The sequence below is a fragment of the Brachypodium distachyon genome, chromosome 2 (genome assembly GCF_000005505.3).
Source record: "Brachypodium distachyon strain Bd21 chromosome 2, Brachypodium_distachyon_v3.0, whole genome shotgun sequence".
Classification (NCBI taxonomy): Eukaryota; Viridiplantae; Streptophyta; class Magnoliopsida; order Poales; family Poaceae; genus Brachypodium; species Brachypodium distachyon.
The window spans coordinates 42,385,403-42,410,333 of NC_016132.3; the positions used below are offsets into that span (position 1 = coordinate 42,385,403).

The following is a 24,931-nucleotide window of genomic DNA, read 5'->3' on the forward strand; positions in this document are numbered from 1 at the left end:
GACCAAAATAATATAGGTTGCCAAAATTTTGATAGGACAAACTCTGGACAAGAATCACACACCTCGCTTCACCAAATTTTTGGCATGGCAGGTGTATGCTAAAACCAAGCATACCCTTAGGTCCAGCGGTAAGGGCATTTTCAAGTGTATAATTCAAATCTTTCTCAATTGTTCATTTGAAGGTTAATGGATAAAACTTGTTCACCTCTCTCATTTTTTATCCGTCCAGCTCACACATAATAGCCACATGAAGAGGACAAATAGTGGCTCTCATTGGACAACATGTTATTTTGTCCATTCCATTTATCCAACAGTGCCTAAATGGACAAATGAGAACCCCCTACAGATGCCCCAATCTAGCGACGTAAGATATCTACTAGAGTAGAATTGTTAAACCTGAGATGTCTGGTTGGCGCGTTGTTTTCTGGTGTATGGATAATGTCCGGCTAGAAATTCGGGTGATTATGCAGAAAATTCTTCGTGAAAACAACGGAATCGACTAGACGGTGTTCTTAGCATGACTTTCAGGGTTTTGTCACTGCGGAGCATCAGAACTGTTTTTTTTTAAATAACTGTACTTTTTTAAATCCGAATTTTAGTATCAGTACGTTTTTTTTAGAAACTTATGTGCCAGTACATTGTTTTTTTTGAATAAAGTCCATTTTTGCCCCCTAAACCAACCGTTTGGCTCACCCTTACCCTTAAACTTTTTGTAAGCTTACTTAACCCCCTGATCTATTGCTTCTCGTCTGGTTTTGCCCCCTAACCTGGGATTAACCCGTACGTGACTGGGATTTCGCTGATGTGGCCGGGATTAGAGACATAACCGCATAAGGGGATGAGCAGAGCTTCGTCCTGGCGGTCGTCACCCTCATCGATTCGCCGATTCTTCCTGGCGGTCGTCTTCCTCGATTCGCCGCGTGATGGAGTTGCAGTTTGGCTCGCATAGTTGGTTCCATAGAGGGATAGGAGGGCATGGAGGGCTGGAGATTAGGTTTTGGGCTCTCACGCATGGGCACATGGCAGTGGTCTCCATGTTGGATTTAATTTGCCTTGGAGGGGAGCAGCTGTAGTTGGTTGGCGTGGCAGATGGTTTTTGCTGTAGAAAAAATTGAGTTCCTAGTGTTTTTCCTTGTTCTTTTCCTTCTATCCGATATGTATCTTCAGCATTGGGTCTGTAGGAGACCAAGAGCCTGACGAGTTGCAGGAAAAGCACATTTCAGAGATGCAGTGAACAATACATGGCGTGATACATGGCCCTCTCCACTTGATAACGATCCTGCGGTTATGTCGCTAATCCCAGCCCACATCAGCGCAATCCCAGTCACGTAAGGGCTAATCCCAGGCTAGGAGGTAAAACAAGACGAGAAGCAATAGATTAGGGGGTTAAGTAAGCTTCCAAAAAGTTTAAGGAAAAAAGTGAGCCAAGCGGTTTGTTTAGGAGGCAAAAATGGACTTTGGCCTTTTTTTTTAGCCAGGGCAGTTGCAGATGTATGTGAATTCTCATGTGCTGTTTTTGTGGGGCTGTAATTGACAATGAAGTATTTACAAGGTTCAGGTGTGTACACTGGTTTGCTCGTGTTTGGTAGACAGTGAGCCGTACAGTCATGAAGAACTGAGAGTGGAAAACACGACCAGAAACAGTGACAGGAAGGTGTGTGCCTCAATTGCCATCCTCATCCTCTCCTCTTTTAACCCTACCAGTATCACCCCAGTGGCCCTGTTTCAAGAGCATCAATCCTACCACAGCCACCAAAACATCCGGCGTGAGGTCACCCAGCAGCGCTCCTGCCTCGCCCAGAGCACCACCTGCGACGGCGACGGCATCCGCCATGACCATCTCGTCCACGTTCGCCATTGCCGCTCTGTTCTGCTGCGAACCTTCTGGTAATTCCATGGGACCCGCAGCAGCACGGCCGATGTCCACACGCTGGGGCTGGGCCACGTCTTCGGGGTAGTGCAGCAAGATGAGCCCGAGCGCGCCGTCCGGCTGGTCGGTGCATCCCAGCTCCAGCTTCCGCGACCGGAACGCCCACAACTCGATGCGCACGTGGTTCGGCCGGTCGGCATCGCCGTCGGGTTCCGGGGAAGGAGAAGTAGAACTACTCTTGTTCTTGTTCTTGCGCTTCAGTCGGCCGCCGTTGGGTTCCGGCGACGGCTTCTTCTTGCGCTTCGGTTTCTCGTTTTCTGGAACGACCAGGCCGTTCTTCTCCAGGAATACTCTCCAGTCCATGCCAATTATCCGGTATGCATTGTTGCACCGCAGAAACTTACAGTTCATATGGTACCGCACACCGTTGCGGTCGTACGCCTGCACGTCCAGACAAACATCCTTCTTCTTCTCCTCCTCCTCCTTCTTTTTCTTCTTCTTGCCCTTCTTCTTGTCACGCTCTTCATGAGCTTCCTCTTGTTGCTCCAATAAAGCCTCCTCCATCTCGCCAAGCTCTTCGTCCTCTTCCTCTTGTTGCTCCAATAGGCCGTCGTTGTCATCACGCTCATCATCTTCATCCTCTTGTTGCTCCGATCGTCCCTCGTGATCTCGCTCCTCGTCCTCTTCCTCTGGTTGCTTCGATCGGCGCTTGTTCCTGCCATCTTGACTTTCGTCTTCTGGTGGGCGCACCAAGGGCCTCTCCTTCTCAGAGAACATGGTGGCAAAGTGGGACGCCTTAAGATCCTGGTCGCTGAGTTTCTTCCTTTTCCTGCTACGACTGTTATTCCCCTTGTACGATATGAGGAGGCGGTTCTGTTCTACGGATCTGTCGGACGCCCACATCCCCTTCTCGTACACGCACACCGGGCTGACGGCGCCGAGATCGTCGAGGATGGCACGGAGGCGATCGCTGATGGCGACGTCCTCGAACGCGACGTTTTTCACGGCGGTGAATGGTGGTGGGGGCGTGTCCAGGTGCGGTTGGGTACTCTGCTGCCCGTGCGCGCGGATGGCACTGCCCATGAGCTTCTCGAAGGGAGGCTGGATCGAGGCGTGGTGGTGGCCAGCCAGCTCCTGCTTGGCGCTCGGCTGGCTTTGGTCCATGACCAACATTTTCCCCTTGCGGTGTCGTTCTTTCACCAAGTCCTTCATTGGTGCCACCGTAGCTTCGTCCGCGGCAGGCATGAACGGCGACGACGACAATGCCGGCGGCACCGCGGAAGCGTCGAGGCCAGAAGATCCACCTGCGTTGGCGGTGCCCAACTCCCGGTGCGTGTCCATGGCGGGTGGAGGCACGACCAACGCACTCCTCCTCCTGCGACGCACGTTCCCGAATAGTATCGTCGACATGGCGAGAACGGATCACGGCTGGTGTCCTTGTCGACGTCGGCCGCTGGTAGCCACGGCAAGTAAAAAACGAGGAAGGTTTGTGCGTGTTAGCGTGTATATGTAACGTGCGACTAGGTAGTCGGAGACCGAACTTGAGTCTGGTACCAACACGAATACGGGAGTTATATCAGAGGTCTACACGAATACGGCTTACGCACGCGGGGCAGGAGTCTCTTGCAATCTGATGGCAACACGAGATCTACAGGAATACGGATTACGTACCGGGGGGATTCTTATCTGAAGGCAGCAAGAGACCTACACTACCAGCTCATTTGGCACCTAAGATTTCATTTTATTTGGTAGAAATGAAATGAATTCAAATTTTCCACAGGATTTCATTTGGTTGAAATGAATTCCAAATTCAAAAATCATGTTTGGCTACCACATGAATTCATAAAATGAAATGAATTCCATCCCCTGTTTGGCTGCCATTTCCAACGTGACTTTTGCAATATTAAAAATTTAGACCAGTATTATGATTTGCCCTGTTTGGCTGCCATTTTCAACTTGAACTTTGCAATATTAAAAATTCAGGCATTTATTATGTTTAGTTGCAGCACATAAACTTGAACTCATAACACAAAATGCAATATTCAGATTCACATATAACTCCAGAGACTACCAAGATTGTTAAGTTCCCAACTTGCTCATATAGAAAGTAGTTGGTTCACAAGTGAGGTACGAAAGACAAGAGGTTACAACTTCACAAAACACAATCAAGTTTCACAAACAACCAAGTATCATAAAGATTGAATCTTTGCTTCGGTTCAACAAGGAAGATCCTACGGATTGACTTGCTTCAAGATCCACTTCTTTTTCATTCCATCAGGCAAGGCTTGAAGAGACTTGAACTTGCGTTCATTGGAAACAAGAATATCGTAAGCTGCTAGCACATCATCCTCACCCATCCAGGTATTGCATCAAGAGCAGCTAGGATTTCTTCAGGGGATGCATGTTTTGGAGGGGGCTCGCACACATCAGCTTGAAAAGCAGCAGTGAAGTTGTCCAGTTTCTCACCAAGCATGGAAGCAATAGAGTCATCTGATCTATACATTTTCTTCTTTCGATCTCCATCGACTTGAGTGGATGAGGCAGCGTCAGTGTCCTTGCTGTTGTTACCATTCTCCGCAACCATTTCTGCTGCACTTTCAGCCGCAGTCCTAGCTCCCGCTCCGTTAGCACGATCCTTCGAGTAGACTAAGCTAATCATGTCCCAAAACTTAATAGTCTTGTGTCGATATGAAGTTGCATATTTGTTTGCCTGAAAATAACAACAAATGAAGCATATGATAAGGAGATGCTGCTGCAAGTATGATGCGGTCAAAATAAAATGAAAACATGAATTTGGCCGATATTTGACCAGAAAATTCTTAAAAAAAATCCACAACGTTATAATTGACTAACCATGAGATTTGGGAAAGTTTCATGTCATTTGGTTCAGTATTTTGAAAAATATGAGCTTTCGAAGGTTCAGCCCTGATTTGACCGAAATTTGACAGTTTTTTCTAACTCTCCAGATAATTCTGAAAAAAAATCCAAAAGTTATAAATGACTAATCATGAGATCTGGGAAAGTATCATGTCATTTGGTTCAGTATTTTGAAAAATATGAGCTCGTGAAGGTTCAGCCCTGAATATGGGGAAGATGGATCGTAAAGAAATGTTACCTGAACATAAGTATTCCATACATCCTCACTGTCAACAGAGATCTTGTTGTTGTCCCAGTCCCAACCAAAACCACTCTGAGAGAGCATCTTGCTTATGATAGCATGGTACTTGTCAAAAGTTTTGCTCCTTGATATAATATTCACCTTCGTAATTTCCATTTGATATAATATTCTCCCTCGTAATTTCCATTTCACACTTCTCTCTCACATTCTTGACAGCAGCTGTGTACACATGAGGTTTCCATCCATTCTGAGCACGATCTCCCTTGTTGTAATGTTCAACAAAGACATCCAACAAAGCTTTGTCCATTGAATCCGACCAAGTTAGGTAGCCTCTACCTCCTTTTTTCCCAGACTCCATACCTACAATAGCAAGAATATCATGAGATTTAGTGGCAGCAACTAAGAAAGAGAGAGAATAACTAAATTTGACAGATATGAAACATACCAAGTATATATTAAAAAAAAGATTGTACAACAATCAATCGAAGTCAAGCATTTTCTCTCCTAGCTTGATAATCTACCCACATCTGATTAGCTAAGGTATCTCTGAAATTGTTCCACACGGTAGTTGATTCACCATACCTAATCATATCATGCTCGTCTTGGTCTTCGATGGCAGCATTGTTTATCTCATTGTCCACTTGCTGTAACATTATGTAATCCATCTCTCTTTGTCTACCAGCTAGGAAGTTATGCAAGATACAACAAGCATTGATGACACGAATCTTCCATGAAGTTAGTATGGCATGTTAACAGAAGAACAAAAGAACCCAAAAAAAAGATACAATTAACTAGATGATACCTGATTTCTTATTCCAAAGAAGGAACTAGTCCTCACAAAAGCCCATCTCATCTTTATAAAAGCAAAAATCCTTTCAACTACATTCCTAGCAGATGCATGCCGTAGGTTATATAGCTCTCTTGGAGTTTGTGGATTATTTCCATTGGCAGCCCACTCTTTCAAGTGATACTGCACAGACCTGTATGGAGCAAGAAAGCCTGGACCGTTTGTGTATCCAGCATCTACTAGATAGTATTTCCCTAATGTTTATGAAAATTAGCCCATATTAGATTTCAGTTGAAATATCTAGTTGGAAGTTGTATCATACAAAGACAGAAAATTACCACTTGGAACTTTAAAAGCATCTTGCCTTAACATTGCATCTCGCAACTAATACATACACAAACTTCATGCTTCGGTCACAAACACCCAGCACATTTGTGGTTATTTGATGCTTCCTATTCCTATATCTACCTTGCTTGCGAGCTGCAACACGGACCCTAACATTTGTGCCATCTAAAGCTCCAAGCCCATCTGGGAACCACTTCCAAACATTGTCCTGGGGTAGTTCAGTAGCAAGGTCAGGCAACTTGATGAATTCACGAGATAGGGAAAGGATAGCTCCTAACACCTCATTGAAGTGTCTAATAATTGTCTCAAGTGTCCACCTATAGGTGCTACGGATTAACCTATACTTCATGCCATGGCCAACAACAAGGAGAAAAATGGTTAAGGCTTCTTCAACAGACACATAGAAGGTGTCTCTCAGGCCAGCCTTTTCACGCAAGAATGCACATAAGTCAGAGAAGGACCGTAGAGTATCGTAACAATATTGATTAGGACACTCATAGATGTTTCTAATCATATATTTCCTATATCTAATATTAGCCTCGTCTTCACTGAAGTCTCCAAGCTCTAGAATTCTTCTTCTACAATAGATATGTTGAGCCATTGCAACTACAGAAACAAAGTACCCGGCTGCTGCCCTTTTCCTTTTTTTCCTCCTCTCATGATACAGCTCTATAGATAGATCTGCGATCTACAATACCTATAAAGAATACAGAAATAAAAAAAAGCCTACCATGCAATCGACTAGCTAGTACTACAAAATAGGAGATGCAATCAGCTTTCAGTACAGGATAGGTGCTCACCTTGTTGACTTTCACTCTGTAGATTATAAGGGTCAGGAATAGGACTCCAGGATGGTGGAGGTTCCCCCTCACCTACTCTGATTGGTGGTGGAGGATTCTGCAAAACATCAAGTATGCGCAATCTGAGATGAGCTCTTTGCCACACAGATCAATGCATGACCATGTTTGGAATGCCAACACAAGAAAATAGACATTCAACATGTTGATTTTACTAGTAGATGCATAAGAATTCCAGTGCTATAACAGACAGAGAAAAAATTATGAGCAACTAGCTAATTAGATATTACGGCCATGAAGTAGAAACAAAAAAAATATAAAGATGCCTAAAAAATGACCATATCAAATTAACGCAAAACATACAAATGTTGGATCTAATTAAACAAAGAGAACTAACACGCCATTAGTCATTCCATGGCTCATCTTTTCTCAATCCACACAAAAATAAAGAACAACAGCCTAAGGAGGAAGCAGAACGTAGCCACTATCATGTTGGCTTGTGTGTATAAATAGGTTGGCTGATCTAGAGTTTAGAACTGATGCTTCTATACTGCTATAAGCGAGAAATTCCACTGGAATAACAAGAAAAAAAAATCACAAGTCTGTTGTGCCATTAGTTTTCTAAATTTGGTGAGGCAAACTCATCCACCAACAATTTGTTACCAAAAAAGAAAAAAAATCTCACTAACACCTCACAAACAAAGAGAAGGAGAACTTACAGGAGAGAACGTCGAAGGACATGGCCAGCAAAGAGGAAGTCGCCTTGCCTTTGCCCTGAAGGTTGCCTTGCGCGTCGCCGTAGTTGCAGGTTGATCAAAGGGGAGGACCCCGACTTGTGGCTGCATGCGTGGTTGATAAGGGTTAGGGTTCTGAGATGAATAAGAGATACGGAGGCATTGGAGGAAAGGAGAGGTGGAGGAGGAGACATACCTACGGATGAGGTTAGATCCACAACGGAGATCACTGGAGGTGGGACGGAATCAAGCAGGCGGCAATAGGAGCTCGTGGGGGAAGGGACATATGGAGAAGAGGACTGGACGAGGAGGGAGGCGGGAGGCGGCGGAGATGATTCCGCTCATCGGCAGCAGCAAGGGTCACCGGCGGCGGGGAGGACGAGCACCATGGCAGCGGCAGGGAGGGCGAGGAGAACGGTCGGGGCAGAGGAAGGAGCTGAGTCAGGGAGAGAGCGACGTGAAATCCGGAAGAATGACGGCCTCGAGAGGGGAATTGGATTTAGGTATCGCAGGATTCCGTGCAATCGGCAATTGAATTCCAAGGCCCAATTCCGTAGCTGCCAAACTTGTTTGGTCCGGAATTACGAAATGAATTCCACGATTCTCGGCCCAACTCCTGTACGCCAAACGAGCTGTACTACGCGGGGCAGGAGACTACTTACGACTCCTTGTTCAGGCAGTTCGAATGCCAGGAGTAAAGGCACGTGCCAGCTATAACCGTGCATGATTATGGATTTGATCTGGCAAATGTGCCCCTCCCTACCTGAAAGCGAGGCCTGTCACCCCACATCAATGCCACATGTACGTACCTTTACTGAACCGCTGGGATCGATCATCATGGAAGAATGATGATGGCGACGACCACGGCGGCCTCCGATCAAATTGTTTTTTTCTGCATGGCAATTAATTACAAGGCTGCCGACAGTCTGAGTAAGAGACCACAGAGCCATACATGCACATCTTCCATGCCGATGGTTGATTTTCCGGGAAGCATTTCTAAGAATCTACCTAGCATTGTTCAAATGACAAACAAAACCCTGTCTGATGATCCCCCCCTCCCAAGTCCAGATAGCCAGAGTTGTTGATATAGAAGCAGCTAAAAGCTAAGCGACAATAAGAAATCTTCACATCGCAGAGGATCTGCGGAATCCTAATCATCGACCCTTGAACAACTGATCATGGTGTTCACCATGAGTCTCATAGCTGCTTGCCATTGGGCCTTGGAGATTGGCGGTACGGGGATGCGTGAGGGCCATATGAGAGGCTCCTCATCGGCTGCACCCCATTCCTTGCAAAGGTGCTCTGTGCCTTCATGCTTTGGCTACCATTTTGGTTGACAAGGCTTGCGCCACGCTCCTGTCGCATGGACTGAAAGAAGTAGGAAGAGCTCGCCATGTCTTTGAGGTTTGGAAGAGGCTTGAGGATTTCCACCACTTGGCTCATGAGAGGCCTAACCTTGGGATCCCGGCTAAGGCAGGCATGGGCCAGCTGTGCCGTCTTTTGAGCGCCTTTTATGGAGAAGTTCCCCTCCAGACGAGGATCTACAAGCCTATAGAATCGCCGTCTTTCTCCAAGATAAGGACGTGCCCATTCAACCAGGTTGTGCTCCCCGTTTGGCCTGTTCTTGTCCATTGACCTTCTGCCTGACATCATCTCTAGTAGCACCACTCCAAAGCTGTATACGTCGCTCTTCGATGTCAGGTGGCCTGAACAAGACACGAACTTGTAAGCAGTAGGAAGTATGAGTGATTTCAATAACCTACTCAAACAACAGACTAAATGGGAAGTTGTGTTTCATTGCCTATGGGGATATTCATTCAGCTTAGATGACTCCAGTCTGCATTGCAAAATCAAAATGGGTTGTTTTTTACCTGTGCAGTTATGATCAACTTTAAGACTGTCTCAGTCAGAAGAAACCAATTCAGACGAACAGCTATTTCACGACCCATAGCAACACATGGTGTGCCTTAAATATCCCTTGTCACATAAAATTAAGACGGTGTGCAATTATAGCATTCACATAAATGTAAAGGTGGCCGAATATGGTGCAGACCCAAATAGAACACTCCATGCACACCATGTACACAGAGTAACTATAAGTATATAGTCAAAAGACTATTTACGTCCCAACCCTAACAACATACCTATGAAAGGAAGCATAATGTGTCACTTGTCGGTTATGTAGGTAAGATCAGTCTATCTAGTATTGAAGTTTAGGGCAGATTAGCAGTATCTGGACATATAGGTGCCAAATGGCAACGGCATTTGTAGAGCAAATTCCTAATAAGGATAACAGCATACAACATTTGCTCCCAGTTTGCAGATAGGTTGAGTTGTATGATGCATGACAACTACTGATCAACTCACCTGTCATAACGTACTCAGGAGCTGCGTATCCATATGTTCCCATTACTCGAGTAGATACATGTGTCTTATCACCCTCAGGGCCATCTTTAGCAAGTCCAAAATCAGAAAGTTTTGCATTGTACTCCTGGAAATAAATGGTTCAGAAATGGCCAAATGTAATAATCTGATTGATAATAGTTTATGTGTTCTCAATATACTTGCATACCGCGTCCAAAAGAATATTTGAAGTTTTGAAATCCCGATAGATCACTGGCCTTTCAGCTTCTTCATGAAGAAACGCAAGGCCTTTTGCAGCACCAAGTGCAATTTTCATCCTGATGGCCCACGGAAGAGGAAACGACCCTATTGATTACAATTATCCAAAACAGTTATTGGATGAATACAAGACATTTCAGAATATACTCCCTCCGATCCATAAAAAGTGTCGCCCACTTAGTACAAAATTTGTACTAACTTAGTACAAAATGGGCGACACTTTTTATGGATCGGAGGGAGTAGTTATAATAAAGCAAAACAAATTTTGGTTTCATCAAATTTATCACATAAGCAGATCATCTCAGCAATGGCATAAAATGTGAAGAGGAGCAAACATTAAGTATTAAGTAAAGAAATAAAGCACAATGAGTTGCATTCGAGCCAAATAGTTAAGGAAAAAAATGCTAGGATATCTTACAGAACTGAAAGATAACAACTCCCAAGGCCCTTACTGACAATTATAAGTTACAATAACAACACTATGTGGAAAACCACATAAGACCTTGGCCACCACCTAATGAACCCTTAAATGCCAAACTTGTTAACTGAACCCCTTGCACAACATTTTAAAAGATTAACATGTAAACCACTGACTGGCTAATATGCTGGTTCTATCTACAATTACTATTTCATCCTGAAAGTTGGCAAATGTAGTAAGTCTGAATAAGAGTAAAAAAAAGGATACTTACTCCTAAAAAGATGGTTCTCCAAACTTCCACGAGGCATAAATTCATATACTAGCAAACGCTGGTCGTCTTCAATGCAGTAGCCAACCAATTTCACTAGGTGTGGATGTTGAAGATTTCCAAGAAAATCAACCTCTGCCTGAGAACAGATAATGATAGTTTACTTAATGAAGCAGTTAAAGGCAAGTCAGTACATTTTGTGTGCTGCATACCGAAGAATGACAGAACATACCACCCACTCTTTATGCCCCTGAAGTCCATCATGGTTGAGTGTCTTGACAGCAACAGTTAATCCTGTGCCAGGCTTCATAGGAGCAGTTCCATTCTCTTCAATCCAACCTTTGAAGACGCAACCAAAACCTCCCTCGCCAAGAAGACTCTCAGGGCGGAAGTTTCTGGTGGCACACTTAAGTTCATTGAATGTAAACCTACGCAATTGGGCAGCCAGTTTAAGTTCTTCTCCAGCTATGGAAGAAGGTGAGATGCTTCCAGTGTTACTAGATGTTGGGGAACCAGATGCGGCTGGTGGAGCTGATTGATCCCGACAACTGTGATTTGCTTTTTTGCTCTCTGCATAGTAGTAGTAGACATTATCAATTATGCGAGCAAAACCTGACATAATCCAGATATCACAGTTCTAATTGAATTGAAGTAGCTTCACAGGAATAAAAAGCTTATCCTGCTTTCTGAGCAGAATTTCACAAGCTGGGAACCAATAACTAATATGATAGCACAAACTTTCATGACACTAATCTTGTGACTGGCAACTTTTCTCGTATAACAATATAAATGGTAACACCAGATGTAAGGTGGTCACATGACTTAAATAGTTGAAAATTCTACTTCCATAATCAAGCAAACAAATCTGGAAGTTCATGCAAGTCTATGGAGTTAGATTCAGATTTTGCACCACACATATGACGTCAAAGTTGTAAAACTGATGAATTTGTAAAGCCATACATTTTAGAAAAAATGGAATGCTTGAGGTGTAACTCAAATTAATCAAATTTTACGTCTACCTGAAGCTTGAACATCAGATATAAGATATTATTGTTGAAATGTACAAGTTTTTATGCTAAAAGGTGTAACACTAATAACGCAAATTGCTTATAAAGAAAATATCAACGCAGATTTCTTCAAACAAAGGCAATTAGCTCACAGTATGAAGCGATGAAAAAAGTTTCCAGTTTTGGCTCTTGAGCATTGTATAAAATGCGCTAATAGACCAGTGGGTTTCTATAATATATAGGTTGTGCTGGTGCTCTGATTAAAATCAATAGTTTCATAAAGAATTTAACACATGCACAGACAACAGGTTGAAAAATTATCACTCCTTCATCCTTATGCAGTTAAATGAGGGGGATATCATCAAACAAAGCTCGACCCATCCACATTGTCCATTAGAAGTGTGATGCAATGTAATTTGAATGCAAATCCTGCATAGGCATAACCAATCAATGCAAGCACTGTTTATATTTTTGTTTTTGTCCACAAGTGATAAGACCGTAACTAGAGTTTCCTACTTGAGTGTTTCACTTCACACCCTGTTTGGAAATATTCATTTGTCCATATCCCAAGCACGCACGACTGGAACCCTAACCACCCTAACCACCCTAACCGTTTAATCCTGCTACAAAAAGGTGCATTGTCTAATTAATTGTGGACATATGTCGAATAAATACGCATAACGCCACAGAGCAATCAATTCTATATTTCTATGCATCTAAAAAACAGTATGATCAAACAACAGACAAGCATTGAATTTAACGACATTTGGGCATCCCTCGTGTTCCCGCTAATCAGTAATCACCACGCACCCTCATTTGGATCACAGGAATCCAAAAACATAGGAATGGGAGAAACGTAGAATTGGAATACCATGGTATGTTGAATACAAGAGGAATTGAAAACACGAGAATTGCTTGAAAGAGGTGTTTGAAAGCTACACAGGAAAAAATACAGAAATTTTGAGATTACATGGTACTTAATTGGAGTAAGAGAGGAGAAAGATAGTGAGAAGACGCGTTGGGACTTATAAAGGAACTTTCCATGAGGTTAGACCTCATGCTTCGGTTCCTCCAAAATTTGGAGGAAAAATCACTATCCTGGAATTCCTTTGGTGCAATCCTATGGTAAAAGGACATGTATAGGAATTGTACATTAGGATTAATCCTCTATTTTTCCTCCAAAATTCTAATGATCCAAAGAGGGACTACATTTCACCTGAGGTACTCCTGCTTCAACCATAACAGAATCCCCCATCACCAGCAATCCACAAACTTAACCCCACAAGCACGAGCACATGCCCTTGCAGACCAAGGGTAGCACTGCAATCCTCCAACTCATAGACAACAGCACAGCATTCAGCTCACATCAACTCATCCACCACCACACATAAATAAAACAGAACCATCTCATCCCATGCCAGCCCACACCATACCAACCACTCTTAAATCCTACCACCCACCAGAGACCTCAGAGCACACCAACATACATCCAATTCCATCATGCAATGCTCCCGTCGCCATCGACATAACTTCAAAACATATAGGAAAAAATGGTCAAACTTTTGCCATCTCGAGCGCCCAATCACAATACTCTCATGCCCGTGCACCCAAATGTGCGCTGACACACAGCACGCAAGCAATGGAGCGTTACAGTACAAGACAAGCATCAAGCATGCCCACACGAAGGCGCCTGCTGCCGCTGGAGCGCAACTAAGTAGACTAGGAAGCACAAGCGAGGTTTAGGAAGGGTAAGAGCATTTTACCACCGCCGTTCGCGCTGGCGCCGCCGCCGCTGGCGGAGGAGTCGACCTTGGAGCCCGACGACATGCATCCGCCGCCCAGTCGCGGCAGTCGGATCCAGCACCCCATCGCCGGCGCCGCGTCATCCTCCCCCTCCACCACCGCCTCCTTCCCCCTCCGCCGCCTCACATCCTCCCCGCACCGCTTCCCCTCCTTCCCCATCTCCTACCCGGCGCACCGACCTACGGAAACACTTTCAGCAGCAGCGCCCCCACCGGTCCTCAGAGCGGCAATGGAAGCCACCCCGTGCGGCCTCCGGCGAGCGCCGAGGCGAGCATGGGGGCGGGGCGAGTGTGGAACGGAGGAGCAAGCAAGGAAACTAGGAAGAGTGTGAAGAGGGGTGTCGGGGCAGTGCGGGCAGAGGAAAGGGAAGCCCTGCGGGGACGGATTTGGGCAGTGGGAATTTGGCAAAGACCGAGAGGCGACGAGGATGGGAGGATGCGGCCGCTTTGTTTATGGGCACCGTCCGTCCGCCCCGGCCCCCCGGATGCGTCCGTTACTGAAACGGGGTTTAGCAGAATTGCCCCTCCGAGATATTCAAATTTCTTTCTGTATCCTCTACCTTTTTCTTTTGCGGCCAATGTGTACTACATGGCCCAAGCTTGCACATAAATTAACTTTGTAGTGTGCAAAATGCAACAGCTAGCACGCATTAATTTCTTGAGGCATTGAATGGAAATGGTTAATGTAGGATATCCATGCAGATCACTACTGGAGTATTCTAATGTGCATCCATACATATCGCCTTGTTACAATGTGTATCCATACATATCGCCTTGTTACAAATCCATTTATTACACAAATGTTTTCTGGAAAACACAATTCAAACTCACTATTTGTACGGGTTACATGTAGAGTATATATAGAAAACACAATTCAAACTCACTAAATACTGAGTAGATTACAGTTTAAATGTTTAATCATCTAAGTCTGCACCGTTCATCTCTCTTTTGAGGTCGGGTCCCTTATGAAATAAGCATATTATATAGTACTTATTATTCTTTATTTCTGAATCTCATATATTCATCCAATAAAATTGATATGATAAAAATATCATTGAAGTATTACTCACTAGTCACTACTTCCTCCGTTCCATAATTCTTGTCGAAATATTACATGTATCTAGACACATTTTAAGAATAAATAAATTTATTTTGGGCAAATTTGAGACAAGAATTATGGAACGGAGAAAGTAGTTTGTAATTATTGGAAATAGTACTCCTCAAAGGCTTACTCTAAATTAATATCTTGGCATCTAGCCTACCGATGTGTTTTACTAGCAGGGGCGGAGCTAGAGTTAAAAATGACATGGTGCACGATAGTGCCTTGTTGCATGCGTGTTGGGTTGTTAGTTTACACTGAATTTTCAGCCCGAGGTGCACCTTTCTTGATCTAACCTGGTGCACATCGTAATTTTTTGTCCTAATTGCTAGTAAAAAAAATTGGAACCTGGTGCATGTTATGCTAGCAGGGAGATACTACCTAGCTACGCCTGTCGTGGTGGTGTCACGGCAGATGCCATAGGATGGCTTATGTTGGGGCCGATGGACGAAAGAGGATCCGAAGGAGGGAGAACGTGATGAGAACCACGCACAAACACAAGAACACACGCACGTTTTACTCAGGTTCGGAGACCTCTTGTTGAGGTAAACCTCCTACTCCTACTTGGTTGTATTTGTCGAGATACCAAGATCTACAATGGTGCTCCTTGAACAGTTTTCTTGAGGAAGAAGAAGAAGGGGAAAACCCTAAATTACTTCGTGAAGCCCCCTCTCCTAGGAGGGGTAGTGCTCCTATTTATGGACCGCCCATGTCGCACTGACATGTGGACCAAAGGCTAACGTTATCTTCTACGGGCCCCGTTGTGCAAGTCTTTCGGTTCCCTCTGGGGCGCACGGTAGGGGATAAGGCAACTTTACTTTTCCTGGCGTCTGGCAACACGTACAGTAGCCACGCGTCAGCTTCCGTCATCGATTCTCTTTCGGTGCTTCTTTGCGCGGTCGCCTGACACCGAGACGTAAGCAACGACTGTTTTCTCGTGATAAAGAGAGCGTTGCTTTACTTTGCGCCATGTGATAAGGATAAGGCCGTTGAGACATCTCGGCCCTAGCCGAGATCGGAGTATTCGGGCTTATCCTGCAATCATTTAAGACAAGACAGACATGCCGGCATATACTTGGTATGCCGGCCTGGTATTAGCTCGACTTAAAGGTGTCGGCGTATATGCCTGTGCCGGCTTTGCCTTCGTCATCTCGGCTAATGTGTGTCATCTTGACGCTATTCGGGGTCATCCCCCCGACAACGCCCCTGTTTACTAGCTATGATATTCTATTGTTATGAGGTGATATGTTAATTGCTCTAGTAGATGCATTAACATGAGGTATGTATTGATTTGAACGACTACGAGGACCAATGTGGTAATCTTATTAAGATGAATCGAAGATGAAGAAAGTCTTCTCAAAATGATCTTTTAGATAATGGAAGCCTTTACCACTTCCTATCAGTACATAGTAGATACACACTCTGACATAACTTATTACAGAATCTAAAACCTCAGGGTAGCAAGCAAATCACAAGTTACAGGCTAGTGAAAGATTAAGCTGTAAGCAATCTGTTACATGTTTGAACCCAAAGCGATACATAAACTCACTTGCAGCCACTCCATGGTCTTTGTGTCGGTTATTTCCATCAAGTTCATGTGTTGCACTAGACAAGAACAGCTCTAGAATAAAGGCTACTACTGCTTATGTAGACTATTTTGGAAAGTTGGATACTTTGGAAGGTTGGATACGATTGGGAAAGTAGAGTTTATGCATTGTCCTGGAGTCTGGAGATACTAATGTGTTCGCTCATGAGATTGTGAGGTTTAGTTCTCATAAAAATGGAGGTTGTACTTGGATCGATGAACCATCTAGCTTTCGTTTAGAGACGCTTACGGATGATGTAATTTTGATTTGATATTAATACAGTTGCCACGATGGCCTTCTCTCAGGTAAAAACACCAAGGAGAGCCATGATTGACGGCACAACATTGCGTGTATCGTAATCCATGGATGTATGGTATATGACTAGGTTCACTCTATGCTGCCCCATGGAAATGGAATAAAGCGTTGTGCCCTATAAATATGTACCTGTCGCATGGCCCTCTCTTGAAATCAAAAGAGCTAAATGCATCACAAATCCTAAAAGTATTATCGGAGTGTCATGAAAATGCATTATTGGAGTTCTCATGCACACCGCATTAACTATGACCTCCGTGCGTGGCAGGTGGACCGCTGCCACGCAGACATTATTTTTGCAAAAGATCCCCTAAAAGTTCTCACTCTCTCAAGATGGCAAGGTCTAAACTTTTTACCCATGGGTATGGGACAAGATGGCAATTAGCACCCGTTACCTGTGCATCCGGTGGGTAAAATCCCTATTGGGGTGTTTGGTCCAATTTTTTACCCATGTTATGTAAACGGGAAAAGTTCTATAACTATAGAGGTAGAGGGGTGCGGGCATGAGAATGTACAACCCATGCATACGCACACATAACCCCTCCTCCTCCTATAGGAACTGGCAGGCGAGTCGGATAACTACAGAACTAATCCTGATTTTTCTGTTTTCCGAGTAGGACCTTACTGCCGTACTGGGTCTTCGCCTAGCACCCCGTCCTCCGAACCTTAAATCCCTAATTCGGATCATGTGTCTCTGTTCCCTGACCTCAAACTGATCAGTGGCAGTGATGAACTTGCCACACGTGCATGCGGTACCTGATACATGATTCGAATAGGATATATAGTAACACAACAATACCACACCACGCCATATATCCATGGCCCCTGCAACTTCTCACAGGTCTCTATATATTGCCTTCTTTCTGGGTCAGGTTGCCGCTGGGTGCCCGTTACCCATTACCTTGTCCATACCCATTCGTTTGGGTCGGGTAAGGGTAAAAAAAAAAATTGTCCATATAAAACGGGGAGGGTATGGGTATTATCCAGAGCAACAGGCGGAGAAACCGTTCCTGATCGATATCCCCATCGCCCTCCTGACTGCATCGTGTCGCCAGCCGCCACCCCTCCTCCTCCCCGGCGCGGGACGGCTCAAGGGAGAGAGGGCTCCTCCTCCCCTCCTCCCCGGCGTCCCGGACCACCATCCACGAGGTAGCTCGAGTTAGCTTTCATCACTACCCGTCGGTGCCGCTGTCTCCCTCCTCACTGGCGCCGCCCTCTCCCTCCTCGCCGGCGTGGGAAGGCATCAGTCTGTGCCGCCGCCTGCTGGATCGAAGATTATTTGTTTTGAGGATTTCCTTTTTTCTTTGATTTGCACCAGAGATTTGGATTACTTGTTCTTTGATGTATGGGTAATGTGGGTAATGGGTAAATTTCGGGGAGGATAGAAATGGGGATTTCATTGTTTGGGTATGGGGAAGGCAAATCACGGGTTAGATCCAAACCCTCCCCAACGAGTGACGGCATCCTGATTTCTGGGACCCGGCGGTTGGGCGTGCTTGCGTAGAAGCAGCAAAAGAACTACAAAATGGATAGATAATAATAGATTCATCTTTTACATGAAAAGAAGGGAGGATTTGGAACACGGATGGTGCCTAGCTCTGCTCGTGGGAGTTCGAGCATCGTGCAGTAGCATGCAATGCAAGCAAGGGGTGTTGTGTTGGACAACTTGGACTGTTGGAGTTCGGACGGGGTGTTGGTTTGAGTTAGGCATGGGTAGTTAGCCACCTAATTAGTGATGATCCGAGGGTCAGCTATTGCATGTTGCAAAAAGTAACCACGGAAAACAAAGCGGAAGTCAGAAGGTTCGAGTTAAATACTTCCTCGTCGCATATTAAGTGACTCAAATTTGACAAATATGAATATATCTATATCCAAAAAATCTATATATACATATAATATTTCGTCACTTAATATAGAACGGAGGGAGTAATTAACAGATTCTCGTGGGCCATTATGCTTGCTGCTTATGCTGGGAACAGAAGCAAAATACCGAAACTTTTAATTGCCAACTTTATGTCGTCATAGAAATAGTTTCCGGGAGATCATGTTTCCCGGCAACTTTGGATAATTAGCTGTTAGGTTGTATGGAGAGCCGCTAATAAGTTGCCACAGCCTAGCTTTTGCATCTGAGTGCACCGCTGTTCAGGGTCTCTGCGTGATCCTCCTTTTGCAAACCGGAGGAGTGATACAATAGAACAAGATTAGAAGAGGTTACCATTTGCTACTTCAAAGTGGCTCGCACATTATCAAGTCTGCACTCCGCAGTTCCATAGAAGGCCATGTGCAACTCTAATTCTAAAGTTGTACTTCCTCCGTCTAACAAAGGATATTTCAATTTTGATCAAATTTTAATGCATTTATATAATAAGTAATGTCTAAATACATCTAAATTTTGACAAAATTGAGACATCTTTTATTGGACCGAGGAATACTGAACTTTTAAAGACAAAATTACTTGGGAGTTAAAGGTAGCATCAATGTTTCAATCGTTGAGTAGAACTTTAAAAAATTCAGTAAATGCTCTAAAAAAAACTACGGTGCCTAGCAGAGGAAGCGTGGAGCCCTAACCGAAATACTACTCCGTAGGAGCCAACGGAAGGAAGACAGAGCATCCCACCAACTAGCAGCTCCCGTAAAACAATTTCCCGTACACAAATGACAGAGCACAGCTTTGGAATACGTACGCTCTAATTAATCGGTCTGAACACTGTTAAGAATGTCGAGCTGATCGGTAAAACTTGGGAATAAACAATTGAACATGTGGGAGTGGAAAGCTTTGTTCCCGTGCTTTTTGTCACTAAACAATCGCTGAGTTGCAGAGTGTTTAATTTAGAACGGTCAATGAATAGGTTTCTTCACACCCGGTTTTCTTTATTATGCTCTTATGAGAGATTGTCAATGATGGGCGACAAAGTTAGGTAGTTAGTGAATCATGGAGTGGACTTTTTATCGCGGGGAATCTCTGGCTCTAAAGATCATGTGTGTGCACTACGTATTGTGAACATGGCAGTGCCAACTGCAACAATGGCGCCCCAGCCAGAGTTATAAATCATCGATTCGTTAGTCTCTGTGTGGACATGCGTGTGCCGGATACGCAGTACTCGGAACCGCGTAGCGGCCATACGACGGTGGATGGAAGCTCGGAGCCACTTCGACAGCACGAATAAAAGAGGCAGGAAGAAAGAAGAAACAGAATGGAGTGCCGCGTTTGATTATTAGAGCATCATCAACGGCTTCTGTAAATTTGGTTGTCTATATTAAGATATAGACAATGTCTAAAAAACTTCAATTTAAAAATGTTACAATCCTCCAGCAATTGTTTATATGCAAGTCATCTCTATTCTCTTTCCTATCTTCATAGCTAAATCATCTCTAGTGGGTATTTGGACATCGTAGCTGGATCGTCTATATATGGACACTGTTGACAGAAATTTGGACAATGTCTAAATTTAGACAAACATGTAGACAAGCTGTTTGAGCCATACTTTGTCTTTGGTTATCTAAATGGCACATAGACAAACATACGCACAAGCTGCTGAGAATGCTCTTAGCTTTCTTTTTTAATCTTGTTTTTAGGTTGAGATCGAAAAGGGTTTGAATTGTTCAGTTTAGCTTTGTAGACCCTCTAGGGGAAATATAAACTTGTATAAGAAGAAAAAAAATTCATAAGTTCAACCATCTCATAGAAATATGTGCAGATGTAGGTCAATGTATAATATCAAATGCAGTGCACAAGAATTCCTGGAAACATAAATGTAGACTCTATTTGATTGCATTTTTAATTGCTAACCACATTTGCCACGTGGTAAATGTAGACTCTATTGTAGTATACGGATCAGGCAACTGGGCGGGCTTTTTGAGAAGGCCCGGCCCAGGTGGCCAGCTATAGTCTTCGGCTGGACGAAGATGCGCCGACCCAAACAAGCCGCCGTACTATGGGCCCACGTAGTTCGAGTCCGACCCCGACCAGTATTGGCGATATATTATTCTAGAAAAAAAGGTATTGGCGATATATCAGCCCAACGAGCCTCCCCCAGTCCCCCGTCCCCTCCCTATCGTCCTACCGCATTTGCGACTCGCACCGTCGCACGCGCCGCCCCGAACCCGAACCCGAACCCGGCCCCGCCCGTCCCTCCCCTCTGCGTCCAACCTAGTGCTCCGGCGAGCTCTCCGGCAGCGGCGAGATGGGTGAGCGGAAGGTGCTCAACAAGTATTATCCGCCGGACTTCGACCCGTCGAAGATCCCGCGGCGGCGGCAGCCCAAGAACCAGCAGATCAAGGTGCGCATGATGCTCCCCATGAGCATCCGCTGCGGCACCTGCGGGACCTACATCTACAAGGGTACCAAGTTCAACTCGCGCAAGGAGGACTGCATCGGCGAGGTACGCATAAGCCGCGGCGCCTCCGTTCTTTCGCAAAACCTAGACTTAGATTTTCAGCCCTAGCGCCACGTTGCGCTCGAATTGCACAAAATTGCGTTGATTCGCGCTCGGATTAGTGAGGAATTGTGCCGGTTTTGCCGCGTTGTTTGCATTTTTTATGATTGTTCTGATATGTGCCAAAAGCTTTTACTCGCAGCTTGTCAGGTTCATAACATTGCGTAGCATAGCTTAACTCCGTGACCATTTTTTGTATATAAGAAACTGGCGACAGTTTCCTACAGTCAAAGAAGCCATTCAAATCAGACCCTCTGGAATATCAAACTGTCTACTTCAGCATGCAGCAGAAAATTCATGTTTATTATATGAACTTTAAAACATATTAAACGCGGCACTACAGAGTTACAAACTACTCCCTCCGTTCCTAAATACTTGTCGCTGTTTTAGTGCAAACATTTAATCTCCATGCTCTCTGCACTATCTTCTAATCAAGATGCAGTTTTGCTGTAGTTAGAAGACTGTTCAATTGAATTTTACAACCATGATTGGCATCCAGTGTTCATCACATGAGTTGAATTTACAACCATGATTGGCGTCCAGCGTTCATCATTATATTGCAAAGCATAATCTTTTATTTGGTCATTGCTTGTCTTGGAAACGTAGACTTTTATATCTGTATTAATTAGTGTGGAATTTGGTCACTGACTTTGATTCTAACTCATGCTAATATGATTCCTTTCTTGTGTGTAGACATACTTGGGAATACAAATATTTAGGTTTTACTTCAAGTGTACTAGGTGTTCAGCTGAGATTACCTTCAAAACAGACCCTCAGAATTCTGACTACACGGTAGAATCTGGGGCTAGTCGCAATTTTGAACCTTGGCGCGAAGAGGATGAGGTAAGTGGTGTGGGTCATATCTGAGCACAGCTTCTATGTTTCAACCAATGTTATCTTGAAATTAATCATGGAGTATTCTTTTTGTTCAGGTTGTGGACAAAGAAAAGAGGAAACGAGAAGCAGAGGAGATGGGTGACGCAATGAGAGCACTGGAGAACAGAGCAATGGATTCAAAGCAGGACATGGACATACTTGCTGCTTTAGAAGAGATGCGGTCCATGAAGGTATGATTTGGGCGTCTAGCCGTTATTGTAGTTCTATTATACACACAAAATTAACTGTTGACTGATGACATTTTTTTGTGCCTTTTATAGTCTAGACATGCTGGAGTCTCTGTTGACCAGATGCTTGAAATTTTGAAGCATTCCACTCATCAGAAGGCAAGATCTCGCAAATTTTGTTCAGTAAAACATTTCACATGCAATGCTTCAACTTTTGGTTATTTCCTTAAATCTCTCTCTCTCTAACATCGTTAAATTTGCATGCAATTGCAGGAAGAAAAAACAGTAGCAGAACTAGATGAAGAAGATGAAGAACTTATCAAGTCAATCACTTTTCGAGTAATCCTCTTATCTCAGCTTCGATATATACCTGCATGTGCAAATGTGTGTGGGGGGTACCTCCCTATTTAATTATAAAAACTTTACAGTTTTTTTAACCTTCCTTACTATTGGCTAATACAGAACTCTAAAGATTATGTTAAACGGATAGAAGATGATGATGACGAGGATGAAGATTCTTTTGTAGCAGGCCAGTCAAGTGTGACCTCAAAGGTACTTTTCTGACTGTATTCACCCTTTTCTTCTCGGTTTTATTCATTTTTTGGGTTCTATTTTCTTAACCATCAATTGCAGAAAGGTCATTGTAAACTATTAGCTTTCATTTACTTACATTTTTCCAAACTACTTGACCTGATAAACCAGCCATCAGTGATCAGTTACAACCTCAAAATATGCCATCTTATCATTTGGGATCGCTTGATCTTTTGCAGCATTTAATCATCCCTTCTTAGCATATAAAATCTGATAAGCCAGCCATCAGTTACAACCTGATATCATTTGGCATCGCTTGATCTTTTGCAGTGTTTAATCATCCCCTTAGCATATAATGTATAATAAGAAGCTTTTTATATAAATTTGCTGGGTATATAAAGTAGCTAATGACTACAGTTTTAATACTGAAACATTGTCCTGTGTTAGCCTGTTGGGTGTTTGGAATAAATTCTCTAGGATGTTTCTGGTTTGTTTGTAAAACTAGATAAATACCTGTGCGTTGCTCTGCCACTCCAAATAAGTAAATTAGATTACCCTAACATATCTAATTATCTATGTACTGTTAGTGTTTCATACCATGGCTTTGAAAGCTTTGCAAATGGTTTCACATGTAAGGAAATACATATAAAAGATGGTGGATAAGAGTAAACGTTCGCATTTTTAGCAGTGTGTAGGCTATATTATAAATTGTTGCAAAAACTGGCATAAAAGAAATGTTTGTTGTGGATTGGCCTGATCTTAGCAATTTATATTAAAGATGTTCTGTGGTTACACGGTGAGGACTGAAGTACATTGGTTGCTTTTCTTCTATCTTACCATAAAGTCATTTTTTCTTCAAATTTTGAATTTGATATCTCTTGAATTTGTTTGTTTGGTCAGCTAACGGTTCTATTTTTCTGCAGATCAATGGATCTTCTGAATCAGTGTTACATCCAACAGATGTCTTGACCAAAACTAATGGACCTGAAAGTGGCAGTAAAGAAGGTAGGCACTCACCAGCGTTAATCATTATTACACAGTCAGGGTCACGCCTATTCAGAATTCGCTATTTTAATATGCAGTGAGCCTGTCCCTGCCCCAGATATGCACCGGGGCAGCTTATTTAGGCCACAACCATCATTATCATGAATTACCAACACAATATAATTCGTCAGCGCTGTGTGCCATGTACTATGATTGAGCTTCCTTTGCATGGAGTTTAATAAAGATAAAAAAGAAAGAAAGGTTACTTTGAGGTGTGAATGGTCAAATGTCTATGGGTGTCATTAAGTATCATGTGGTATGAGCTTCTAATGTCATGGCATAGGGTATTGGACAGGCTGCTCCGCTGGTAGAAGTCTTTGTGGACCCTTCCTCCTAATTCTCAATTTGCTGTTATTTCTACCTGTGGTAGTTTCTCTTTCTTATTAAATAATGTTATGTTCTGAATACATCTGGCATGTTCTTGTCACATATCTTTGTGAGGTATCACCATGTGTTACTTAACGTCAAACATTGCCCTGCAGAAAATAAGAGCTGGGCATCTAAGATGCCCAAATTCATAGTGAAGCCGAAGCCCACCGCTACAAGTCCTAATAAGAAGCAGAAAACTGAAGCAGCAGCTTCCCAAAATAACGGCAAAGCACCAGTTGCAGAGGAAAAGAGTGAAGATTCAGAGAAGACAAATGTTCTTCAGTCTCTCTGCCAGTATGATAGCGATGAAAGTGATGACTGAAGACAGCGCTGCTTGGAGTCCATAAGTTTGAGACTCACCAATGTGCACAGGAGGACAAGTGGCTCGATCCTTTGCTATCATTGAGCAACACGGTTTGTAAATCAGATGCAAGTCTTTACTGTTGGGAATCCATGGCTAGTAACTGTGCAGATAGAGCTGCGTTTTAGTTAAAATTCAGAGTAATTACAGATTTATCTTGGGACCTGGTTCCCTTGAAGCAGCATTCAAAATGATTATGGATGAAATCCGAATGTTGGAATAGGATCAATGCTTGTTAATACTCCTATATCTGTTGATGTATCACGTCATATCTGTGTTCTTCTTTGGTTGGCTCCACCGTTAAGTTTTGTCGACAGATTCAGATTTATTAATTATAAAATTATATCTTGGGATGGCACCG

General features: G+C 43.6%; 3 protein-coding genes and 1 long non-coding RNA gene across 4 annotated transcripts; 1 reads left to right on the forward strand and 3 right to left on the reverse strand.

Moving 5' to 3' along the window:
* Positions 1-3,936: 3,936 nt before the first annotated feature.
* On the reverse strand, positions 3,937-7,979 carry LOC104583283 (L10-interacting MYB domain-containing protein). Its single transcript, XM_024459968.1, is given in 7 exon segments — positions 3,937-4,200; positions 4,203-4,580; positions 4,986-5,127; positions 5,159-5,348; positions 6,921-7,017; positions 7,637-7,756; positions 7,848-7,979. Coding segments are annotated over 4 exon segments (807 nt in total). The 5' UTR covers positions 5,347-5,348; positions 6,921-7,017; positions 7,637-7,756; positions 7,848-7,979; the 3' UTR covers positions 3,937-4,101.
* A 521-nt stretch (positions 7,980-8,500) lies between these two features.
* Positions 8,501-14,202, reverse strand: LOC100829095 (probable serine/threonine-protein kinase PIX7). Its single transcript, XM_003569233.4, has 6 exons — positions 13,730-14,202; positions 11,192-11,529; positions 10,963-11,098; positions 10,224-10,360; positions 10,019-10,142; positions 8,501-9,357 (listed from the first exon to the last, which is right to left on the reverse strand). Exons 1-6 carry the CDS (start codon positions 13,926-13,928, stop codon positions 8,849-8,851), a joined length of 1,443 nt encoding a protein of 480 aa, XP_003569281.1. The 5' UTR covers positions 13,929-14,202; the 3' UTR covers positions 8,501-8,848.
* LOC112271062 lies at positions 12,863-13,719 on the reverse strand. Its single transcript, XR_002963850.1, has 2 exons — positions 13,183-13,719; positions 12,863-13,086 (listed from the first exon to the last, which is right to left on the reverse strand). It is a non-coding gene; the product is annotated as an uncharacterized LOC112271062 (long non-coding RNA).
* Positions 14,203-20,794: 6,592 nt separating the features above from the next.
* On the forward strand, positions 20,795-24,884 carry LOC100828793 (coiled-coil domain-containing protein 94). Its single transcript, XM_010233656.3, has 8 exons — positions 20,795-21,147; positions 21,895-22,044; positions 22,134-22,268; positions 22,359-22,424; positions 22,539-22,604; positions 22,728-22,817; positions 23,720-23,801; positions 24,323-24,884. The coding sequence occupies exons 1-8, from the start codon at positions 20,950-20,952 to the stop codon at positions 24,529-24,531; spliced, it is 996 nt and encodes a 331-aa protein (XP_010231958.1). The 5' UTR covers positions 20,795-20,949; the 3' UTR covers positions 24,532-24,884.
* The last annotated feature ends 47 nt before the right edge of the window (positions 24,885-24,931 follow it).

Coding starts and splice junctions, on each gene's coding strand:
- LOC100829095 (XM_003569233.4), bottom strand. CDS start 13,928: ATGGGGAAGGAGGGGAAGCGGTGCGGGGAGGATGTGAGGCGGCGGAGG. Junction 11,530..13,729: donor CGCCAGCGCGAACGGCGGTG/GTAAAATGCTCT, acceptor ACTACTATGCAG/AGAGCAAAAAAGCAAATCAC. Junction 10,143..10,223: donor CAAATATTCTTTTGGACGCG/GTATGCAAGTAT, acceptor ATTTATTTCCAG/GAGTACAATGCAAAACTTTC.
- LOC100828793 (XM_010233656.3), top strand. CDS start 20,950: ATGGGTGAGCGGAAGGTGCTCAACAAGTATTATCCGCCGGACTTCGAC. Junction 21,148..21,894: donor AGGAGGACTGCATCGGCGAG/GTACGCATAAGC, acceptor TCTTGTGTGTAG/ACATACTTGGGAATACAAAT. Junction 23,802..24,322: donor TGAAAGTGGCAGTAAAGAAG/GTAGGCACTCAC, acceptor ATTGCCCTGCAG/AAAATAAGAGCTGGGCATCT.